General features: G+C 39.4%; 1 protein-coding gene across 1 annotated transcript in view; it reads right to left on the bottom strand.

The window, feature by feature from the left end:
* The window catches only part of LOC140727212 (uncharacterized), a 147,016-nt gene that overhangs the window by 114,105 nt on the left and 19,720 nt on the right, over positions 1-13,191 (bottom strand). The window contains exon 2 of the mRNA XM_073044477.1: positions 5,544-5,705. Within this exon, the coding sequence (XP_072900578.1) occupies positions 5,544-5,705 (162 nt within the window). The remainder of the gene's footprint in view (positions 1-5,543; positions 5,706-13,191) is intronic.

The following is a 13,191-nucleotide window of genomic DNA, read 5'->3' as shown; positions in this document are numbered from 1 at the left end:
GGTGGGTGGTGTGGAGGGGTGGGTTAGTGGGTGAAGGCATTGATCAACCTTACCTCTTGGGGAAAGTGACTGTTTTTAAATCTGATGATCCTGGCATGGATGCTATGTAGCCTCCTCCTTGATGGGAGTGCGGCAAACAGCCCATGAGCAGGGTGGATGGGATCTTTCATGATGTTACTGGCCCTTTTCTGTATATATGTGACAGAAAACAAGTTTTTTCATCTCCTCATTCATACCAGACCTATTGGTCTCTATTATTTCCAAATGCCCACTGTCTACCGTGAACAGCTCTTAGTTGAGACCTCTAGGGGATCAGCTATTCTGGATTGGGTGTTGCGCAATGAACCAGAGTTGATTAAAGAGCTTAAGGTAAAAGAACCCGTACGGGCAAGTGATCATAATATGATCAAATTCACCCTAAAATTTGAGAAGGAGAAGCTAAAGTCAGATGTATCTGTATTAGAGTGGAGTAAAGGGAATCACAGAGCCATGAGAGAGGAGTTGGACAGAATTAATTGGAAAAAAACACTGCCAGGGATGACAGCAGAGCAGCAATGGCTGGGATTTCTGGAAGCAATCTGGAAGGCACAGGATATATACATCTGAAAGAGGAAGAGGTATTCTAAAGGAAAAAGACACAACCTTGGATAATAAGAGAAGTCAAAGCCAACATAAAAATTAAAGAGAGGGCATATAATACAGCAAAAATTAGTGGGAAATTAGTGGATTGGGAAGCTTTTAAAAACCAACAGAAGACAACGAAAAAAAGTCATTAAGATAAAGATGGAATACGAAAGTAAGCTAGCCAATAATATTTAAGAGGATACCAAAAGTTTCTTCAGATGTGTAAAGTGTAAAAGAGAGGCGAGAGTGAATATCTGTCCATTGGAAAATGATGCTGGAGGGGTAGTAATGGGATATAAAGAAATGGTGGACAAACTGAATAAGTATTGTACTTCATTGTGGAAGACATTAGCAATGTGGTGGAAGTTCCAGGTGTTACAGTTCATGAAGTGTGTGAAGTTACCATAACTAGGGAGAATGTTCTTGGGAAACTGAAAGCTCTTAAGGTTGATAAGTCACCTGGACCAGATGGTGTACATCCCAGGGTTCTGAAAGCTGTAGCTGAAAAGATCGTTGAAGCATTAGTGATGATCTTTCAAAAATCACTAGGTGCTGGAATGCTTTTGGAAGAATGGAAAACTGCGTACATCTCTCCACTCTTCAAGGAGAGAGGCAGAAGAAAGGAAACTATCAGCCAATTAGTCTGATCTCAGTGGTTGGGAAGATGCTGGAGTTGATGATTAAGGATGAGGTCTCAGGGTACGGAGGCACATGATAAAATCTTGTCAAGGAAAATCTTGCCTGACAAATCTGTTGGAATTCTTTGAAGAAATAATAAGCAGTATAGACAAAGGAGAATCAATTGATGTTGTGTACTTGGATTTTCTGAAGGCCTTTGACAAGGTGCCACACATGAAGCTGCTTAACAAGTTACAAGGAGTTACAAGAAAGATTCTAGCATGGATAAAGCGTGGCTGATTGGCAGGAGGCAAAGGATGGGAATAAAGGGAGACTTTTCTGGTTGGCTTCTGTTGACTAGTGGTCTGTGGTGGTACCGATTCTTTATAAGTTATATGTCAGGATGATGGAATTGATACCTTTGTTGCAAAGTTTGCAAATGATATAAAAATTGGTGGAGGGGAAGGTAGTTTTGAGGAAGTAGAGAGAGGCTACAGAAGGGCTTAGACAGATTAGGAGAATGGGCAAAGAAGTGCCAGATGGAATACAGTATTGGTAAGTGTTTGGTCATGCACTTTTGTTGAAGAAATGAAAGGGTTAACTATTTTATAAATGGAGAGAAAATACAAAAAACTAAGGTGCAAAGGTACTTGGGAGTCCTTGTGCAGTATTTCCTTAAGGTTAATTTGAAGGTCGAGTCTGAGGTGAGGAAGGTCAATGCAATGTTATTAATTTCACTAGGACTAGAATATAAAAGGAAAGATATAATGTTAAGAATTTATAAGATACTGGTGAGGCCTTACTTGGAGTATTGTGAGTAGTTTTAAGTCCCTTATCTTAGAAAGAACATGCTGAAGTTGGAGAGGATTCAAAGAAGGTTCACGAAAGTAATTCCAGGATTGAATGGCTTGTCATATGAAGAACATTTGATGGCTCTAGTTTGTATTCACTGGAATTCAGAAGAATGAGGGGTGACCTCATTGAAACCTATTGAATGGTGTCAGGCCTTGATAGAGTGAATATGGAGAGAATGTTTCCTATGGTGTGAGAGTCTAAGTCCGGAGGACACAGTCTCAGAATAGAAGGGTGTTCTTTTAGAATGGAAATGAGGAGGAATTTCTTTAGCCATGGAGTGGTGAATCTGTGGAATTCTTTGCTGCAGGCAGCTGTGGAGGTCAAGTCTTTACGTATTTTTAAGACAGAGGTTGATAGATTCTTGATTGGTCATGGCATGAGAGGATAGAGGGAGAAGGCAGGAGATTGGGGCCAAGAGGAAAAATTGGATCAGCCATGATGAAATGGTGGAGCAGACTCAATGGGCTAAATGGTCTAACTCTGCTCCTATGTCTTAAGGTCTACTTGCATGAAGACTGACACAAAGTAGTTTCCCTGATATTTCCTTATTAATCAATATAATTGATTTTGTTTTATCCTATGAGGACCTTTCATTAACTTGTCCTAATTATTTCCTTCTTAAGAATCTACAGAAGGTTTTTGTTTAATCTATTTTTGTGCTTGTCACTAGATTGCTCTTGTATTCTACTTTTTCTTCCCTTATCAACGTCTTAGTTCTGCTTTACTGAACTCTGAAGTTTTGCCAACCCACCGGCTTACTTCTCTGTATAGCAACTTTAAAAGCCTTTTCATATCTTAACCACTAGACCATTTTATATATAAGGTTTTTATGGATTAAAAAGGATATGCATTTGTGCAGACTATGTGTTATACTTCAAACAATAGTTATTGCTTGTATATCTTAACTTTCAGCTTTACATTAAAAATAGAAAAAAGCTGGAGATATTCAGCAGGTCAGGCCGCATCTATGAGAAGAGAAATCTAGCTACATTTCAGGTCAAAACCCCTTCATCAGAACTGGGGTCTTACAACTTTGTAGTTTGGCTTCAATTTAAAACCTTCATTTTAGACTGCACTAAATCGATTCTGTTTTCATACACGAACATCCTTCTCTGAAGAACCCATTTTCTATGGTACCTCAACATAGTGATTTAGAAAACCATCTGTTTCATACTCTTTTAAATCATCTTCCTCAACATTATTATTGAAAATGTGGTTTCTCCAGAGTGTACAGACTAGAAGGGCTGAGATGGCCTGTTTCCGTGCTGTAATTGTTATATGGTATATAATATTGATTAAAGATCTGCAATGATTACTGTATAATACTTATTAATGCACCTTTAACTTTCTTAATTATGCTATGATCCATATTATCAATATTGTTTGAGGTTCTATAGACCGCTCTGTTTCATTCCTTGCTGTTTCTTATCCACCCAGAACGCGACTGTTTCAGACATGATCCCCTCTCTTTACTGCCTTCATTGCTTTCTTTATTATTAGAATTACCTTTCACTTTTTCAACTGTGCCTCCCTCAAACTATCTAGAAATATTTAATTTCCAGCATGCATCACTTTTACAACTACATTTCTGTAATGGCTATTACACTGTAATATTTGAGTTCCTTGTGCTGTTAATTTATCTGTTTGTTTTTAATACTATGTTCATTCAGATAGACAGATTTCCTTGTTTACCATTTTTCCCTCCTTAAACTCTGGAGGAGAATCTTCATGCTCTTCCCTTCTCAATAGAACCTGGTTTTTGTTACCCATAACCTATCCAATCCAAACCTTATTACTTGGTTCTTTTCTCTTTAAATCTCCCTACCTGCAAAATTGAATTTAAATCCTCACCTGCAGCTCTAGTTATTAATTTCCTCTGGACATTATTTCCAGCTCAATTCATGTGAAGTTCATCCCAATTGAATAGCTCTGCAGCTCCCAGTGCTAATGCCGGTGCCCACGTTGAAACAAATTTCCATCACACTAATACTTGAGATAAGCGTTCAATGTGTTGATCTAACTCATCTTGCGTGATGTCCTTAACCCTGACACCAAATAGGTAGTACAACTTTCACAACATGTTCTCACCTGTACAGAACAATATCAACAAGACCAAGGAATTGATTGTGGACTTCAGGAATGGTAAGTTGGTAGAATTCCCAGTCCTCATCTAGGGGAATCAGTGGAGGAAAGAGTGAGCAACTTGAAGTTTCTGGATGTCAGCTTCTCAGAGAATCTATTCTGGGGCCCAGCATATTGATGGATCACAAAGGCACACTGGCATCTATACTTCAATCGGAGTTTGAAGAAATTTGGTATGTCATGAAAGACTCCAGCAAATTTCTACAGATGTACTATGGAGAGCTAGTTGCATCACCATCTGGTATGGAGAACCCACTGAACAGGATTGGAAAAAGCTGCAAAATGTTGCAAACTCAGCCAGCTTCATCATGAGCACTAGCCTCCCCACCATTGACAACATCTTCAACAGGCGGTGCCTCAAGAAGGAGACTCCATCTTGAAAGACCCTCACTATTGTGGACATGCCCTCCTCATTACTACCTTCAGGGAGGAGGTACAGAAGCCTGATGATGCACACTCAATATTTTAGGAAAAGCTTCTTTCCCTCTGCTGTCAGATTTCTGAATGGTCCATGAACCAACGACATTACCTCACTATTTTGCTCTCTATTTTTAATATATTTTTATTGTACCTTTTAGTAATTTTTATGTAATGTGTTGTTCTGCTGCCACAAAACAATGAATTTCACAACATACATCATTGATGCTAAATCTGCTTCTGAATCAATCCTGATACATATAATGTGAACCATCACACATCATTGCTTTTTACTACCCCCTAAACACAGGCTGCAAGGACTGCATACGCATCAGACAAGTGTAAGATCCGGATCTTCTTCTGTGTTACTTTTTGGATCCCCATGCCTGCTTCACTTGTAGTCAGACCCCTTTCCCTTCTGCTGAAGTTACTTTAGGGTGAAGCTAGAAGAGAGCATAGTGTTGTGAATTGCCTTACTGCCCTTTAACTACTCAGTTCCCAAAAGGTACTGACAGCCATAATGAGGTTGAGATAGTGTTAAGTAAATCTTTGCACATCATAGTAATCAAATCTTGATGCAGCTGTAGAGTTCTTGTAAAGACTAAAAAGAGCAAAATTAATAACATATTATGCAATTCTGTTCTTCACAAAATAAAATGTGTTTAAAGTTGGAAAGGACTGGGTTAGAAATGGAAAGATCAAAATTATTCTTGATCATGCTTATTTCAAACAAGTTAAAACTGGCAAAAGAGAGTAAATTGATATCAAAGTTACAAAAAATTTGCATGAAGTTGCAAGTATGTATATCTTACATTTCTTAAATATTATAATGCGTGACTGGAATTTGACTTTCAAAGCAATAAGCAACAGCTTCCAAGATCACTTACAATATACTAGCGTTGCCAGACATCTCCTTTGTTCATCACTTTCATGTAAAGTCGAGGGGACACTATTAACCGAAAGTACTCGCTGAGGAACTTGCATGTTGTGAATGTCAACAACCTCTGCACCATCAAAAATCAGTGCTTCTATTTCCTCTTCTGCTTTCACTGAAAAGCAAAAGTGAGAAATCGTCATTTCAAGTTCTGTTTTTTTATAACGTTCACTTTGTTAATCAAACAGAGCAAGTTCAACAACATACTTGGCATTGACCTGACGTTTAATCACGCTTGGCGATGTATTGAGCTTTGCTTGTTAAAAATGAAATGCAACAGCATCTTCAAAGTTAAGTTGGGTCTATCTACCTAAAGTTATGATATCACTGGACCTCATTCACATTTGCATTCTCTGCTTCTTCTTGATTGCGCAGTATGTAGCACAGAGGGCATGACTACCTCTTGGGTAATGTATCCAAATAACTTGATGCATTGTAGTGTCCAAATCTTAGGCCTCAACTCACAATATCTTAAGCAAAAGTGTCTTGTGCAACAATCTCCATCAGCTGCCACAAACTATAATTGTAGCACATTACTTGCCCTGTTCTGCCTATATTATTTCTTTCAATAAGCAGCTCTGTTGCTGTTACCTGACCAAAGGTCACAATTTGTAGACTCAGTGGGCACTGCACACTGCAAAGACATACTATTCCTTGGCACAAATACATGTGCCTCAACTGCAAAATGTATCTGAATTAGTGACACAAACAATGTAACAATCAGGATAGAAATTTGAGTTGAGTGTCCCCCGCTGTAGGAAAGTTCGCTTTACACCACTTCACTTTTACGAAAGACCTACATTAGTACCTGTTTTCACTAACTGAAAGAAATCCAAAGAGAATTTTCACTTTTACGAAAAAAGGCACCCACTTTAAACTTGTGTTTACCCTGAGAAAGACTACCATGACTCTGAAGTCTTGCGCGGGCAGGTGTGTGCGTATGTGTGTGCATGCCGATTTTTTTCTAGAAATCGGTTTTGGCTAAATCTTCCCGATTCTGGTAAGTGAAACTACACTGTACATACATTATTTCTACTTTATATAGGCTGTGTATTTATCATATCATTCCTGCTTTTACTATATGTTAGTGTTATTTTATGTTTTATGTGCTATTTGGTGTGATTTGGTAGGTTTTTTCTGGGTCTGGGAACGCTCAAAAATTTTTCCCATATAAACTGCTTCTTCACTTTACGCCATTTCGGCTTACAAAAGGTTTCATTGGAACACTCTACTTTCGGATAGCGGAGGAAACCTGTTGTTGAGTCTTTAGGAACAAGCGCTCATAACATTGCTAGTCTCAAAGTTTTTTGAGAGAGTGTATCAGTAACTTAGAAGCAACAGAAATGTGGTTTCTTAGAAGAATGCTGAAAATATCATATAGAGATAGGGTAACTAATGAGACAGTACTCCAACGTGCCCATACAAAAAGATCTTTAATGAGAACATTAAATGAGAGGAAACTTAATCAGAAAGGGAGAAATAGAATGCCTTACTTTACAAGGCCATATGCCTAGAAACGTGGAACAGGACGGCAAAGAAGAAAATATATGGACACTGTGAAAGAGCTAAAAATCTAAATGTGCGAGATATGATTGACGCTGCGAGGGATCGTTCGATGTGGAGATCCATGATCGCCCAAGTGTGTAACGTGCAAGGCACATGAAGAAGAAGTAGTGTCAGTAAAAACCAAAGGTATTAAAATGTATTTCAGAAAGGCAAAGTTTGTGCAGATGCAGCAAAGACTTCAGAAGGTAAACTGGAAGGAACTGCTTGATGGTTGAGTCAGTTGAGGAACAATGGGGTGACTTAGAGATGATAACTACAGTGCAGGAAATGTTCATACCCAAGGTCGGGAGAAACAATAAAAACAATAGATCAACCACATAGATGAGGAAAGATATACTTAAAAATTATTGAAGGAAAGGCTATATAAGAAAAGCTATATGAGGAATACAGAAAACAATAGTAACGACATTAACTGTAGGACACATGAAAATATCAGAGTGACAGTCAAGAGGGAAATTCAAATTGCCAAAAGGCAGGTTGAGAAGAATATTGAAGATAATGCTAAGATTGACCCCAAGAGATTTAAAAAAAATACTTTAGTAGTAAAAGAAAAGTTGAGGAAATTAAGTGTTTTAGGAATAATAATGGAGGGTTAAATTATGCAGAGAAGGACATTGTGGATATTAACTGATATTTTGCTATAGTATTCACCTGAGAAGATATTAGCAAAACGCCAGTACGTGTAGAGAAAAAAAAGGTTGTTTTAAGAAACTTGGAGATCTTAGAAAGTAAGGTCCCGTTTCATTTGAAAGGCTACAAGTTAATTAATCTCCAGGGTCAAACCACATACATTCAAGGGTACGTAAAGAGGTCTCTGATTACAAACCCCTGACATGTATTTTTCAAAAGTCAGTGAAAACTGGTGAAATCCCTTTAGACTGGAAATGGGCTAACGTTCTCCCAGTATACAAGAAGGATGACCACACTGACCCTGGTAACTATAGACCAGTAAGCTTATCATGTATTGTAGGTAAGATAATGGAAACATTAAGAAAAAATGAAATGGAAAAGCAGCTGATAAGAACAGGCACATTAGCAGAAAGCTGGCATGGGTTCAGAAAGGGGAAATCATGTTTTACTAATATGCTGGAGTTTTATGAAGAGGCAACTAAAATTTATGTTAGCAACAGATCAGTAGATATCGTTTACTTGGACTTTCAGAAGGCTTTTGTCAAAGTACCCAACAAAAGGCTAATAATCAAATAACAGGAGGTAAGAATTCAGGGCAAGGTGTGCGAATGAGTGCAAAATTGGCTTATAAACAGAAAACAGTGAGGTATGGTGAGAGGACCATTTTCACACATAGAAGATGTGATCAGTTTTAGAGCCGCTGCTGTTTTAATTTACATCAATGATTTGGATAAGCACATAACAAATAAAATAGTAAAGTTTGCAGATGACACAAAGTTAGGAGGACGGGCGGATAACATTCAGGCAGCAGAATCAATAGAGTTAGATCTAAACAAAATCCAGATGTGGGCAGACAAATGGCAAATGAAATTTAATGTAAGTAACATTTTACATTTACATATAGGAAATAGAAATATTAGATATAAATATACAATGGCGGGGGTTCTTGAGTTAGAAAGTACATTGTATGACAAGGATTTGTGTGTCCTGGTAGACTCATCACTAACAACATCTAGGCAATGCACAGAAGCGATTAGGAAGGCTAATAGAATGTTGGGTTATATAATGCACTCAGTGGAGTTCAACTATAGAGACGTTCTCATTAATCTGTATAATGTACTTGTGAGGCCACAACTTGAGTATTATGTACAACTTTGGTCCCCATATTTTGTGAGGGATGTGAAGGCACTGGATAGAGTTCAGAGAGACTCGACTCATTCCCAGTCTGCAGGGTATGAGCTATGAACACCCTCTCACTCAATGTCAGCAAAACCAAAGAGGTGATGGTTGATTACAGGAGGAAGAAATTGGGGGTCCATGAGCCAGTGCTCATTAGGGGATCATAAGTGGAGAACAAATCTTTATAAAACATTGGCTTGGCTACAACTATTGGATATCAAATTTTAACAGACAGATAAAGATTGTACAGAGGGTGAAGAGACTTGCTAGAATGATTCCGACATTAGGGAATTTATTTTTGTGATTAGGCTGGAGAAACATAGTGAAGGAGGTACCATCCTTGGTGATTTAGAAACTGCTTCTTTTCTCTCCACCATCGGTTTTCTTAATGGTCCGTGAGTGCAACCCCATACTCCTTTTAACTTGCACTATTTTAGTAATATATATTTCATGTCTGCACGACTCTGCTGCCAAAAAACAACAAATTTTAATATCGCAGTGCAGTGATAATAAATTTGATTCTCACTTTGTCAAAAAAATTCATGACCATAAACAGTCTCCATTGACGAAGGGTCAAGAGCCAGAGGGTTTACAAAGGGGTGACTAGGAAAAGAACCCAAAACGTCTTTAATATTAAAAAATAAGGTTTTTTTCTTGTTTTGAAGTGTTTGTATTCATTTAATATTGAAATCCTGCCGACTGGGAAATTGGACTCGGCATACTCTGTCATGATTTACTGTAACACAGACTTCATTTCTCCATCATATTTTGCTCAAGTATGTGACTTATTCTAATTGTTTAATTTGATCAAGAGATTGTAAGTTACAAAAATAGCCCATCCGGTAGGCAGCACTAAGCAGGATCTTTATGCTGTTAAAAATGGGTGTAGGGCACAATAATGTTTCTTTAAAGTTATTATGTCCAATTTAGCAAGCTTTCTCATGACTTTGAAATTATATCAAAATCACTTAGCCTAAAGTTTTGACAATAGTTATCTGGTCAAGCTCAGACTGGGTGTCCAGGCTCCATTGTGAATGCTTCAAAATATTCATCCAATGCTTTTCCATTTTATTTTAGAACAGGGGTTCTTAACCTGGGGTCTATGGATGCTTTGCAGGTCAGTGGATAGATTCTAGAGGGTCCTTGAACTTGAATGCAAAAAAAATTACATCTTTATTTTCACTAACCTCTAACTGAAATTTAGCATTTCCTTCAGTTATGAATGTAGGCAACAAACCAGAAGCATTAGCAGTACCTGTGACTTTGGCACCAAAAGAAATCAGAGAAACAATATTTCATCTCAGATTACCGTTGTTACAAACAACTAAAAGTGCCAATTACTTTGAAATTATGTTGCTAGATCAAATGTGGTTGTTGTCTTCCTGTCTGCAGACACTAGTGCAAAGTGGCTGGCCAAATATCGGGCAGCCCTTCGATCCAATGTTCAACATGACATGTGTGTTGCTTTATCAAAGACCATTCCACAGTTTAATATTCTTACTCAAGTTAAGCAAAAACAGCTTTCATACAATGATGCCTTTAAAAAGTCAGATTTAGCTTGCCTGTATGTGACTAAACACATCGATGAAGGTAGAGCAGTAGATACAATGTGTACGGATTTCAGCAAAGCATTTGATAAGGTACCCCATGCAAGGCTTATTGAGAAAGTAAGGAGGCATGGGATCCAAGGGGACCTTGCTTGGTGGATCCAGAATTGGCTTGCCCACAGAATGCAAAGAGTAACACACACAAAATGCTGGTGGAATGCAGCAGGCCAGGCAGTATCTATAGGAAGAAGTACAGTTGACGTTTCAGGCCAAGACCCTTCATCAGGACTAACTGAAAGAAAAGATAGTAAGAGATTTGAAAGTAAGAGGGGGAGGGGGAAATGCGAAGTGATAGGAGAAGACTAGAGGGGGAGGGATGAAGGTAAGAGCTGGAAAGGTGATTGGCGAAAGTGATACAGAGCTGGAGAAGGGAAAGGATCATGGGACGGGAGGCCTAGGGAGAAAGGAAGGGGGAGGGGAGCACCAGAGGGAGATGGAGAACAGGCAAGGAGTGATTGTGAGAGGGGCAGAGAGAGAAAAAAAGAGAGAGAAAAAAGGGGGGAATAAATAAATAAATAAGGGCTGGGGCAAGAAGGGGAGGAGGGGCATTAATGGAAGTTAGAGAAATCAATGTTCATGCCATCAGGTTGGAGGCTACCCAGATGGAATATAAGGTGTTGTTCCTTCAACCTGAGTGTGGCTTCATCTTGACAGTAGAGGAGGCCATGGATAGACATATCAGAATGGGAACAGGTCGTGGAATTAAAATGTTTGGTCACTGGAAGATCTTGCTTTCTCTGGTGGACAGAGCGTAGGTGTTCAGCAAAATGGTCTCCCAGTCTGCGTTGGATCTCACCAGTATATAAAAGGCCACACCGGGAGCACAGGATGCAATATATCACACCATCCGACTCACAGGTGAAGTGTCACCTCACCTGGAAGGACTGTCTGGGGCCCTGAATGGTGGTGAGGGAGGAAGTGTAAGAGCAGGTGTAGCACTTGTTCCGCTTACAAGGATAAGTGCCAGGAGGGAGATCAGTGGGAAGGGATGGGGGGACGAATGGACAGGGGAGTCACGTAGGGAGCGATCCCTGCGGAAAGCAGAAAGGGGGGGAGGGAAAGATGTGCTTGGTAGTGGGATCGCGTTGGAGTTGGCGGAAGTTACAGAGAATTATATGTTGAATGCAAAGAGTGGTTGTAGACAGGTCATATTCTGCATGTAGGCTGGTGACCAGTGGTGTGCCTCAGGGATCTGTTCTGGGTCCCCTTCTCTTCGTGATGTTTATAAATGACCTGGATGAGGAAGTGGAGGGATAGGTTAGTAAATTCGCTGATGACACAAAGATTGGGAGTGTTGTGGATAGTGTGGAGGGCTGTCAGAGGTGACAGTGGGACGTCAACAGGATGCACAACTGGGCCGAGAAGTGGCAGATGGAGTTCAACTCAGATAAGTGTTAGGTGGATCATTTTGGTAGGTCAAATATGATGGCAGAATATAGTATTAATGGTAAGACTCTTGGCAGTGTGGAGAATCACACACTGATGTATAATCTATATTTTCATTTATATTTATCATTATTATTGTTATGAGCAGAGAGACAACATCTGCTGGAAGTAAATTCCTTGTATGTGCATAGGTACTTGGCGATTAAAGTTTGATTCTGATTCTGATTCTGAGGGATCCTGGGGTCTGAATCCAAAGGTCTTTCAAAGGATACTCAAAGCTGCTGCACAGGTTGACTCTGTGGTTAACAAGGTGTATGGTGTTCTGGCCTTCATCAACCGTGGGACTGAGTTCAAGAGCAGAGAGGTAATGAATAGGACCCTGGTCAGACCCCACTTGGAGTACTGTGCTCAGTTCTGGTCACCTCACTACAGGAAGAATGTGGAAACTATAGAGGGTGCAGAGGAGATTTACAAGGATGTTGCCTAGATTGGCGAGCATGCCTTATGAGAATAAGTTGAGTGAACTTGGCCTTTTCTCCTTGGAGCGAGGGAGGATGTAGGTGACCTGACAGAGGTGTATAAGATGATGAGAGGTATTGATCGTGTGGACAGTCAGAGGCTTTTTCCCCAGGGCTGAAATGGGTGACACGAGAGGATAGTTTTAAGGTGCTTGGAAGTAGGTACAGAGGAAATGTCAGGGGTAAGTTTTTTTAAATTAAATGCAGAGTGGGGAGTGCGTGAAATGGGCTGTTGGTGATGGTGGTGGAGGCGGATACAATAGGGTCCTTTAAGAGGCTCCTGGATAGATACATGGAGCTTAGAAAAATAGAGGGCTATGGGTAACCCGAGGTAATTTCCAAAGAAAGTACATGTTCAGCACAGCATTGTGGGCCAAAGGGCCTGTAACTGCTGTAAGTTTTCTATGTTTCTATGTATTTTAAATGTAAAGTCTTGTTATTTAATGTGTTATTAAAGAAGCACATATTTTACTATGTCACACTTCTAATATTTTGATAATTGTATTTCAATATAATTGGCTTCTTTTGTAATTCTGTACATTTTATTTTATATATTTAAACACATTATTCTGAGAAGAGGTCCATAGGCTTCACTGGACTGCAAAGGGCGTCCATGGCATTAAAAAGGTTAAAAACCCCCATTTTAGAGTGACCATTATGATCTTTCAGAATCTTGAATGTACAATGCAGGACTCAGAGAACAGCACTTAGGGAA

This window comes from Hemitrygon akajei, chromosome 5 (assembly GCF_048418815.1).
Source record: "Hemitrygon akajei chromosome 5, sHemAka1.3, whole genome shotgun sequence".
NCBI classification, from domain to species: Eukaryota; Metazoa; Chordata; class Chondrichthyes; order Myliobatiformes; family Dasyatidae; genus Hemitrygon; species Hemitrygon akajei.
The sequence above is the reverse complement of the archived record's forward strand: the minus strand, read 5'-3'. Positions and strand labels throughout refer to the sequence as shown.